General features: G+C 40.9%; 2 protein-coding genes across 3 annotated transcripts; both read left to right on the top strand.

Moving 5' to 3' along the window:
• Nucleotides 1-6,257, top strand: synpo2la (synaptopodin 2-like a). The gene is made up of 4 exons (XM_055162915.1): nucleotides 1-297; nucleotides 1,468-1,619; nucleotides 1,750-2,468; nucleotides 3,270-6,257. Exons 1-4 carry the CDS (start codon nucleotides 196-198, stop codon nucleotides 5,933-5,935), a joined length of 3,639 nt encoding a protein of 1,212 aa, XP_055018890.1. The 5' UTR covers nucleotides 1-195; the 3' UTR covers nucleotides 5,936-6,257.
• Nucleotides 6,258-8,128: 1,871 nt separating this feature from the next.
• Nucleotides 8,129-11,478, top strand: myoz1a (myozenin 1a). 2 transcript variants are annotated; one of them, XM_055162725.1, is made up of 6 exons: nucleotides 8,129-8,341; nucleotides 9,618-9,704; nucleotides 9,829-10,010; nucleotides 10,172-10,454; nucleotides 10,538-10,700; nucleotides 10,773-11,478. In XM_055162725.1, exons 2-6 carry the CDS (start codon nucleotides 9,620-9,622, stop codon nucleotides 11,005-11,007), a joined length of 948 nt encoding a protein of 315 aa, XP_055018700.1. In that variant the 5' UTR covers nucleotides 8,129-8,341; nucleotides 9,618-9,619; the 3' UTR covers nucleotides 11,008-11,478. The 2 variants fall into 2 exon arrangements, with proteins under 2 accessions (XP_055018700.1, XP_020777182.1); XM_020921523.2 differs by having other exon boundaries at nucleotides 9,615-9,704.
• The last annotated feature ends 181 nt before the right edge of the window (nucleotides 11,479-11,659 follow it).

The following is an 11,659-nucleotide window of genomic DNA, read 5'->3' as shown; positions in this document are numbered from 1 at the left end:
GCCTTGAGGCTGGAGTTAGACAGGAGTCGGCAGCCGGACAGCGTGGCAGGCATCAAGCAGGTCAGTGCTCTGTAAGGGGCCCTGACTGCTAACCATGGAGAAAACATATTAGGATCCCCCGGCAAAGAGAAACGACAAGGACACCAGCAACGCAACAAAAAAGAAAAGTCTAAAAAAAAAAAAGAAACGTGAACAATGGTTGCAGAAGAAGTCATAATTACTTTATCAGGTGGAGCGCCATGGGGCTTTCGTCTCCAGGGAGGAGCTGAACATCAGAAGCCTCTACAGGTGGCAAAGGTAAGTCAGGTGTGCTGTAGAGCAGAAGGAAATGATCGAAGCAGCTCTTTGATGAAGGAAAATGAGGACTGGCTTAAGGTAGCACAATCCGGTTTAGTAAGGAGATATGAAAAAAAGTTGCTATGGAATATTAAAAGCCTTGCAGATTTTGGTAGTTTCACCTTTTTCTTCAAGGAGAGTCCCACATAGTCATAGGATTTTTTAATTGTTTAATATAATTAAAGTAACCCATGCAAATGTATTAACTACTATACTAAATACACATAATAAACGTGCATCTGTGAAATAAACATGCTTATTTCCTACTAAATTGAATGCAGGCCTGCTGGCTCACCAAGCAAAAGAACTTTTCAAGTTAGCTATATTTGGCTTTAGCAATGGGTCACTGGGTCAGCCAAGGTGTGTGTTTCAACTGCACATTCAAGAAAGAACCTCATACACTAATTTTAGTACAGTTAATACTAACTAATCGCCTTAGAAATTTATTTGGACATTTTTGTAATTTTTCAAATAATACAATGCATAGGCTACTATCTACTACTACTACATTTTCTGTAAAACATTTGTTATTATGATGAAAAGAGGAGACTCAGTGACATAGAACAATGAATATCGAATAGATGTCTAAAGCAGCGATATAGAATATGCATGTTAAGTATTTTGGTGGACTTTAGGGATCTGATGCAGACACTGGAATCCCCCATTTTCATAGTATAAATTATTTGGACTTGTGCATATACCATATCAGTCCACCTGAAACAAATGACCAGTATGACAGTGGACAGCTGTGTCTAACTATCTAAAACAGCCTGCTCTTTCACCCTGTAGGCCAGGGAAATGTAATACTGACACATTTGTATGGGCATGTCTCTAACAGGTGGAGCCATAGAGACTCAAATGTTGACATCGTTTGAAGATGCTCCTGGTCCAATAATCAATCAGCATGGATATAAACATGTAGTTATTATAATCATTTTATAAAAAATTATGACATACATGTGACAGTTTGTACATGTCAGTTTGTTATGTGAAGCATTAGTAGCACAAATAAATGCTGCTTGATATCAGTTTGATAAAGCAATTTCCTGTACAGTTATACATATATATATATAGTATATGAAATGTAGATGTCTGATGATGTATGTTGTCTACCTTGATTTGCTGCTGCAGGTGAGAAAGCGTAGCAAAGCCTGCAGGGCTGGGCTTCAGGAAGCTGATGAGTTGGTATCAATCAATGACCAGCCATGTGGGATGTTATCGCATGCTCAAGCCATGAACCTCATCGACAGCTCCCCAGGCATACTTCATATTCGTGTCAAAAGGTGAGAAAGTGTTAAGTAGTATTTGGCAAAAGTATAGAAAGGTTTAGAAAGGTTAGCTGTGAACTAGTATATAATTTTTGAAGTATATTTTCTGTACAGTTCATTACTATGCCCTAATATTATTTTGCAGAGTTCCAGTAGGTTTCCAGTCAGTAGTACTTGTAACACGTGCACCATCTCCCCGCATTGACAAAGAATACAGAGCAGCCCTGCGCTCCATGTCTCCTACCCCTCCTCAGCATGCACCTGTCCGCGAGGTGCACAGGAGCCGCTCGTCTCTGACCAGTGGGCTGACATCTCCGCCTGGAAGCGAAGCTTATTATGGCGAGACAGACAGTGATGCAGATGTGGCTGGCTATGAAAGGCAACGCCGCCAGAAACGACGAAGTCCAAGCAATTCCGTCCCTGGCAAGCCAACAGGCCGAGCGTCTCCTGAGGGTGGGGAGACCTCCGAGATGAGTGGCTATGACAGTGCTCCTGATGCACATATATACCATCCATTATTAGAAGGACGAAAAAGCAATGGAAATGGAGGAAGTGGGTTACCGGGGGTGGCACGCAGGGAAGTGATATATCAGCCTCCAGGGCCAGGTATGTGGTCTTCTCAAACTTCCACCGAGACGTCGTCCATTATCTCCTCAGCAGATGACCAGGGACCACGGGATGGAGTCCAAGAAGATGACAGTGGTTTCATTGAGCCGGCAAACGTGCCATTAGTGTCTCCGGAGAGGGCCAAAGAGGCCCTGATGCTGGGCTCCAGGAGTCAGCTTGTGCCAATGGTGGGGCCACTGAACAAACCTGTAGATGAAGAGCTTTCTAAAACATACATGGAAAAAGCTAAGCAAGCAAGTAAGTCCAATTCATAGTTTTACCTAAACAAATACATAAAATTACTTAATTATAATTACTAAGTAATTATAATTAAGTAATTAATTATAATTACTTAATTATAATAATAATTTTCCAATGAATGGCTTAAGAATAAAAATACAAATTGCAAAGAAAAGAGCATTGCTGCACTGGTGAATTCAAGATCTTGGAAAAGCACAGTTGCTTTTAACAACTTAGAAAAGAAGGGCACATTTACTCACATTTGTAATTTTGAGAATATATTTCTCCTCTCCTTAGTTTTCAAACATGTATTGCAAACATCACTGACAACAGATATTGCAACTGTTTTCTAATAATTAAAATAACCTAAAAGGAAAAAGTCAGACACATATAAATATATTTAATTTTCTATGTTGGGTTTACAGACAGCCTTGGACAAAATGAATGCCATCTTCACATGCTTGTGTCTATTAGGGGACAGCATTAGGTTGCCAGTGTTATACTTGACACCATAGCAAGTTAGAGCATATGCAGACCCCAATGCTTTGAAGTGACTTATACCAGTCAACAGCTTTAACAAGCAGATTACCACAAGATCAACAAATTATTTAGCAAAATTTTGCTGCAAAATAGACAGTTAAAGTATTTCATGTATCTGACACTAAAACTATTGGGAGATATTTTTTCCCAAAAGATGTCAAAATTAAAATGTATAAATGCATTCAAGCAGTTTAATGAACTATATTTCATTGTATTTGATTGAATGTTGTATATAACTGCATTATTTTTAATCATGCATTTGGCTTTTACACCCTGCAGAACTGAACAGAGGGGACACCATGCAAGACAAAAATGTTAAAGAAGCCAAAAGCAAGTGTCGAACTATTGCATCTCTACTGACTGATGCCCCTAACCCACATTCAAAAGGGGTGCTCATGTTTAAAAAGAGACGCCAGCGATCCAAAAAATACACCTTAACCAGCTTTGGCAGTGTTGATGAGGATCGATGTCAGGACTCACAGGAGGAAGATGGAGTGTTTCCCGGGAGTGAGTCAGAGTTTGATGAAGATGGTTTTTCCTCAGTTCCTGATCCAACTTGGGACAGTGATTATATAGATATGTTAGAGAAAAGGGCCACAGCGGGGACAGAGGGACGTGGAGATGGGGCTGAAGATGCTCCAAGTCCAGGGTTGAGTGATACAGCAGGAAAGGGAGCACAACTGTTTGAGCAACAGAGAAAGAGAGCTGTGGAGCATGCCAAGAAAATAGAAGCAGCACATCAACAGGTATCTTCTCAGCTGCAGGCCCAGGAGCAGCCAGAAATGCATCAGACAAGTACAGTTATGCCTTCACAAATCCACTCACATCAGCTACAGCCAATGATGTCGTCTGGTCCACCAATGACGCAATTTGGTCCATCAGTGATGTCATCTGGTCAACTTGTAGTCCAGCAGGTATCACAACCTGTAGCCTCTCCAGCTAAATCTCCAGTGTATACAGCAAACATAATGGCTTCCCCCCCTGTAGCACCAAAACCAAGCACTGCTCCAGTAACTGTTCTTGGTACTCCTGAACCCCCCAGTGAGACCCCATTACCAGAACAACCAGTGAGTAGTGTGCTAAATCGAACGGCACGTCCGTTTACACCAGGATTCATCAGTATCCGAGCATCAACTGCGCCAGTACCCTTCCGACCACCTGTCACCAAAACAAGCCAGAGGCCAGCCTCAGCTGCTGTGATGGCACCTTTTCCAACAACCTCAGAAGTAAGTGTTCATGTTCCACCGCTAATGTCACAGTTACCCACTGTACCCCCATCAGTAATTCCCCCACATGGACCACCCAGCATGCCTTTGGCTTCAGAGATTCCTGCAGCACCTTATCAGCCAGTCTTCTCTACCTCAGCACAAACTTTACAGGCAGCACCACCAATAACAGCAGTCCATCAAGCTCAACTGGTCACAATTCCCCCATTGCCTGTGCCCACAATTCCTTCAGCTCCACAAGTACCTATGCCTCCACCAAATCTTCCAGCAATGCCACAAACAGTTCCTAGTGCTCCAGTGCCCCCCGTGCAGGCAGCAGTGCCCCAGATGCCCCCTGTGCAGGCAGCAGTGCCCCAGATGCCCCCTGTGCAGGCAGCAGTGCCCCAGCTCCCTCCCATGCAGTTCTCTGCGCCTGTGGTACCAGTGTCTGTTGTCTCTCAGCCAGAACTGGTTCCACCCACTCCTGTTCCTGGATCTACAGGTCGCACTGGAATCTTATTGGATTCACTGCGACGCGGTGGAAAACCCAAACCAATGTTTACTGTCCCTGAAGTTAAAAAACATTCACCTAATCCTGAACTTCTGTCCATGGTGCAGAACCTTGATGAAAGATCAACCAGACAAAGATATGGCCAAAGCTCTGAAGCATACAATGATGAAACAGAAGACCAGAAGGGTGGTGATTTTGACAGGCTCCCTCCTCCTGTAGCACCTAAGCCTAAGGTTATTCACGAAACAACACCAATCCTACAAGCAGAAGGTAAAGGGGCCCAATTATTTGCAAAAAGGCAAAGTAGAATGGGTATGTATGTGATTGATACCCCACCTGAGACACCTTACCAGCAAGAGGTGTCTTTTCACAGTTCAGTCCAATCTAGTCATCCCTCAATGAACCCTGACATCTCTTCTCAATGGAAATACACCCCAAATGTTCGAGCTCCACCACCAATTGGGTACAATCCTCTTTTGGCACCCACAATTCCTACTGGCCCTCAGAGAGATACTAGGACTGAAGGTCAAAGCAGAGCACCCCCCCAGAGAGATGGAATCAAAGCTCTGGATTTTATGAGAAGACAACCATACCAGCTCAATTCAGCCATGTTCAACTACGGTGGCAGTGTATCTAATCTGTCAGCTTTACCTTCTTATCAGGCTCAGAGGCAGCAGCAGGCAGGTGATTATGGAATGGTCGGCAGTTCCTTAACTACACCCAAACAAATTCCAGTCAAAACCGCACGAGTTTATGAGATCAAACGATTCTCCACACCGACTCCCATGTCTGCTCCCACCTTGACGCCAAAAGTGATAGCACCCCGCTCGGCCACCACACTGGGAGACCGCATAACGCTTTCAGGTACCACCTCTCCTCCTCACGTTGCCCCATTCTCACACCCTCAAGCACCTCTCCTTTCAGCACCGGTAAGCAGTGCAACATCTCAGGCAGCAGCTCCCCCTCAACCAGTGGGTCTGCCCAGGCTGCCAACGTTTACGGCTCCTGGTGTCCCCAATCCAGTGCCCCCCTCTGTCCCCACACCTTATACTCCAGTGTCATACTCCACCGGGCTCCAGGCAGCCAAGCAGTTTCAGAGCGCCCCCGAGCTCAGTATCTTGGCCTCTTTGCCCCCTCTTAAATCAACTACAGTTCAAGCACCAAAGCCACGTTTTGTAGCTACTAAGGGTGGCGTTCAGCCTCGTGTGTGGAGGCCAGGTGCAATGTAAACAGTTACAAGAGAAAGTCTGCTGGTTAATATTTAAATGATGAATGTAGTAACGAATGTAGGGCTGTGCAATTTGAATTTTAATTGATATCAAGATTCTGTCACTTAGGCAGAGTTTAGATTTTGAAGGAAGAGATTTGACTAAATGGCATTAAATCTATATTGTTTATGTTCAGAAAATCAACAGTGAAAGGCATTTTCATTTCTTTTCAATAAGACAAAAAACCTGAATTGAAATATTTCATAGAGAGAGAGAGAAAGAGAAAAAATGATTTATTCATTTTATTATCATATCACCGAGCCCTAAATGAATTAAAATAAAAACTAGCTTTATATATATATATATATATATATATATATATATATATATATATATATATATATATATATATATATATATATATATATATATATATATATATATATATAATCTATTTAATTTATTTGGAAATGTCACAAAGCTTTTGCTGGGCTTTTTGTACTTTTGTTATTTATGTTTTATTTATGTTCCCTTTCAATATTTGATACATGTTGAAGAAGCACACATCATGCATGATCAGCTAGAAATATAGCACATAATAATATTTTGTGAAAACTTTTAGTATGGTAGTAATAAGAAGCAGTGCTCTCAATAGCCAGTGAGAATTGCTTCCATAGCGCTATAGGTCACATTCAAGCAGTGCCCAGATGTACCCTTGTCACTTGATATCACTGCCTACATGTTCAACTTGTGCAGAGCTTAGTTAGTGCAATAGCATTGTTACTAAATGTGTAAACCTGTTTATTCAGAACTTGAATTAAACAAATAACAAAGCTAATTTGTGGTTGTATTTGTCATTTGGTTTTTGAGAAAATGGGAAATAGAAAGGGTTACCAACTTGTGCACGTATGATAGCTGTTGAGAGAAGAAGGAAGTGAAGTAAAAATATGCCACTGTAACTCAAGTGGCTATTTACTTTAATGAGCTAACTATAATGGGGTTTTGTCTTACATTAGGCATTATCAGGAAAGTTTAGAATGTAATGGAATATGTATGTTTCATGTTTTAAAGTGGTATGGTAGAGTCTCTGTGGGAAAGTGATATGCATTTTAATAGGTCTAAGTGTAATCTTTCAGTAAGTGTGTGCATTTATGTCCTGATGTGTAGATGTATCTGTTCATTGTGTTATTATTTGGCAATTAAATTGTGTGTTGATGTGAGTTCATCCATTTATACATTGGTGTAAGTGCTTTTAAAGTAATAAAATAAATGCTTCCAAGTCGTCTGCTTGTCATTTCTAAATTCACACTGCCCCCTGTTGTTGAACATGTTAAAATATGTATTCAGTATTTAAAGTTAAATGTTTTTGATCTGTCCAATTAATTACGCTATAACAATAGTTTTATGCAAGATGATAATTAGTGTCAGTATGAATAAATGTATTGTATAAATGTATTCAAATGTATAAAATAGGCCTAAGGAAAATGGAAAAATCTAAGTACAACTAAGTTTTGTAATAAAGGTGTCAAACGTAGTGATGTTGGTTTAAATTTAATCCAGATGACTATCATTTAATTTTTTGTTACTATGGAACATTCATGGATGAAAGGGACTGCATCAACATGCTACAACATGTAAAATGTAACGTGCTTTGGTCAGAATCATTTTTATCTACACTAAATTCTTTAAACCTTTGACCTTTAGATGGTGCTGTGGAGCCAGTTTTCACCTGTTGTTTCTGTTAGACTGGCGTGTGGCTGGTGTGAGTTGTTTTTACCTGCCATTAACAAAAATGCATAAATTAACATACATCCGATTAGGAAAATGTATACTAAGTACTAAGAATAGCATCTGTGTTGATTTTGCAGCTAGGTAAAAGGTAAAAGTGACAGAAGCAATTTGAGACACAAATGCCATGACATTGTAGATGTTTTGTAAAGTGTATATGTAGCATTTGACCTCATGTTATTTGTCAGTGCAGCCTAAACCTATACGAAGTCCTTTGAGGTTACATTATAACCAAGCTTACCCCTGGTTATGCTCCTTGGTCCTTCGCTACACTAAATATAGGCTTCTCAACCATCTGTGAGAATGATTTTGTTCCGTTTATATCCCCATCAGCACTTTCAGCTGGCCAGCAGAGAGTTCTGCCCCCACCTCCATGAAGCCCAACCAAACAGTATTCATACTCTATACTCCTCCTCTTGACACCAACAGTGCTGCTACCCACACCCCCTGCCCCCTGGAAGATCTACCATCAGATTGAAGGGGGGATTTTGCACTTCCCGGGACCCGGGTCTAGTCATACGTAGGGTCAGAGGCACTGAGGGATTTGTAAACTTGTGACTGAGACCACAGCGTCGAGACTCGGGTCTCCCTCTCAGTATTTATAGCTGTCTCTCCTCCCAGGATTACAACAAAAACCCGGTGAGTGGAGAAGCATGTGTTTTTAACTTCTAACCAGACAGGTGCATCAACGTGACTCCAGTAGACAGCAAGTTCTTGTGACTGAGCTAGAGCGCACTAGTTCAGTTAAGTTGCAGAATTATGAGTGCACATTGCTGTTGAAAGTGTTTCATCTGGTTTAATCTTCGATTGGGGGACATTTCTTCATTGTTATGTCTTAAATATTGCAGTATAGCTGACACTGAGTTTTGTTGGTGCTGCAAATATTTTATACGGTGCCACTGCCCTGACTTAAGAGGGAGGGAAACCTGAGCACAAGGCATCCCTATGCGTGTAGCTGGTTTATGGCGGATAAAATGGATTTGAACATGCCTAGTCACTAAAGCACTTTGCATTCTTAAATTTCCAGTGTTTTATGTGTATTTTGATCAGTAGTGTGCTGATCTACACAGCCTACATAACTTTTGAAAATCTTATTTCATAGTTCAATGACGCCATTAGTTGTTGCTAAAATGTCTTGGCTAGAAATGGATTTTAAAAATAGCTGCAGTGGGATCACTTACAGAGAGTGATGTGGTGTTTTGCCACTTTATGACCTTAGATATATATATATATATATATATATATATATATATATTAAATAAATAAATGTATTAAATCCAAAATATGATGTTCTAAAACCCAAGAAGATACATTACAAGTTACTTTTAGGTATTAGTGTGATGTCATACTAAGGCGAATAGTGTCTCAACATAGAGGGCCACAGTAATGTTGCACTACCCCCTTACCACAAGTTCTTCTGCACACTGCAGATTGGGGAATATGATCAGATGAAATTAATAATGCCAAAAGCTATTTTATGATTGCTCCACTAACTGTAACAGCAGCCACAACTGCAGCAGCAGAAGGTGCCTCTAATCTGTGAATCACATTGTGCTCGTGTTTATGTTGTCTGTGTACAGGTCTAATGTTCCCAAACAAAACTGAAAAGCTAAGTGAGCTATATGTTTGCTTTGGACCAGTCATCTGGTGGCTGTAGAATGTGGGGAATCTCAGGGCACTGACATCACCCTTGAACTTGAAAATAGAGACGGGTCCTCCATACTGTTAGTCCCTTGGCTTATATGCCAGCACATTCTGGTCCCTGTTAGGGCATTAACTCTAAATGTGTGTTGAACATTTCTGACAATGGCAATACAAATATGTATTTATTATAGCTGTGGTGGCCTCTGTGTTATTAAGTAGTAAACAAGTACGACAGAGCAAATGATAAATTGCTTCTTTTGTGCATCAGAAGCCATGCCTCTGGGAACACCTGCACCCCTGACCAAAAGGAAAAAGCCCTCAAAGATCATCACTGATTTGTCACATATTGCTCAGCATGGTAAGCACATTATATTGTAAGACTTCATACAATAATCAGCACTAAAAACATTAACAGTTTTGTCACAGAACTAATGCGATGCTATCATAACATGCATTACCTTATTTTGTATGCTCATCCGCAGAACCAGAACCAGACGCTTCAGAGTTGGATCTGGGTATTAAGGTCAGGACTCCCAAGGATATCATGCTGGAGGAGCTTTCACTCATGAAAAACCGAGGTTCCAAGATGTTCAAGATGAGACAGCAGAGAGTAGAACGGTTTATCTATGAAAACAACCCAGACATCTTCACCAGTGAGTCTATGGTAAGTTTCAGAAACAACAAAAGGTGTCATTTTACCTGCTATCTAATTTGCTATATTGAAAATTAAGATATTCTTCTCTCTGTCTAAACACTGCCTTTACTGAAACTATATATCATGCACATATTCACTTTTTACCATGAACTTTTCTGGATCTTCTTAAGGACAACCTGCAGAAGTTTGTTGGAGGGCAGTTTGGTGGGCAGATGATAAATGCTGGGGGACAGCTTATCAGTTCTCAAACTGGAACAATCAATTTGGGCAATCTGCAGTTTGGAGGCAGTGCCCCTGTGCCTCCCCCGAAACCCGGAAGCAAAGGAGCAGGAGCAGGAGGAGCAGGTGGTGTGGGAGGAGCGGGAGGAGCAGGAGGAGCAGGAGGCATGGGAGGGGCAGGAGGTGAACATGGGAAAGGTGGAGAAGAAAGTAGTGAGTGGTCTCCACTGAAAGGTCAGTATTGTTTTGGTAAAAACAAAAGCAGCTATATCTGCATAGATTATTCTCTCAAATATTAATTTCATATTTGTATGAAGGTGGTGGAAAAGATGAGAAAAAGCATGTTCTTATTGTGAAAACATACGTGTCTCCTTGGGAAAAGGCAATGAAGGGTGATGAAAATCTTATAGCCACACTCAAACCTGAAATGCCTGGCCCTGTTCAACACAAGGACCTCCCGAAGTACAGATGCTTTAACAGGTATGGCTCTCATCTTTTAACTGTTGGTAAGATTTGCAGGATTCTATTACCTCTTGTCTCTTGCATTAATAGGAGTGCGATGCCCTTTGGTGGGTTCGAGAAGGCCAATCAGTTTTTGAAATTCCAACTGCCAGAAGCAGAGCCGACCAAACAGGAGCCTGAGCCTCCAGTGGTGTACCAGCATGACATCGGCTGCCGGCCATCTTTCAACCGCACTCCCATTGGCTGGGTGGGCAGCAGTGAGCCCAGCAGCATTCATATGGAAACAGATGCTGTGCCTTTTGACGGGGAAACTGATGAGCTGTAAAATCAAAATACAATGATGCCAATAAAGAATGTGTACAGAGCAAATGTCTACATAGAAACACACACTGAAAATGTGCATGCAGAATTTAAAAAAATATATATTTATGTGTTGAATAAGTAGCCTATAGATAAAACACAATTACATTACTTTGTCTGTATAACACAGTGAGTTACAACACTATGTTTATTTTTCTAATTACATTGATAAATGAAATCACTCACGTCAGTAAAATGCTGTCCATTACGAAATGTCAGATTGTGTTATTGTGGAAATAATGAAAGAACATTATGCTTTTGAGCACATGTCAGGACTTGCTTTTTTTTTGTTTATAGTCACTGTTTACTATTACTTGATGACTGAGGCTTCACTGGACGTTATCTGATAACATGCACACCTCTCATAACCTACTATATTGCAGTAGGTAGGCATATGTGTACATGGATCCTCAATAAACCCCTTTAATGCCCTGAATCCTTCCAGCTGATATATTGTTATATGTTAGAGCTGTTATATTTTTAATAGTAATGTTTTAGGTCTTTTTATCTCTTTTGAGAAATATGGAACTTTTGTGCATAAATTTAGCAAAACAAAGCACAAGTTCTTCCTCCTGCCCAGATGGTGGCAGTATTGCACCGTTAAGAGCACCCATGGA

The sequence above is a fragment of the Boleophthalmus pectinirostris genome, unplaced genomic scaffold (genome assembly GCF_026225935.1).
Source record: "Boleophthalmus pectinirostris isolate CB_2022bp ecotype Guang Dong unplaced genomic scaffold, ASM2622593v1 HiC_scaffold_5, whole genome shotgun sequence".
In the NCBI taxonomy this organism is placed as follows: Eukaryota; Metazoa; Chordata; class Actinopteri; order Gobiiformes; family Gobiidae; genus Boleophthalmus; species Boleophthalmus pectinirostris.
This window is presented reverse-complemented; position numbering and strand designations above follow the sequence as displayed.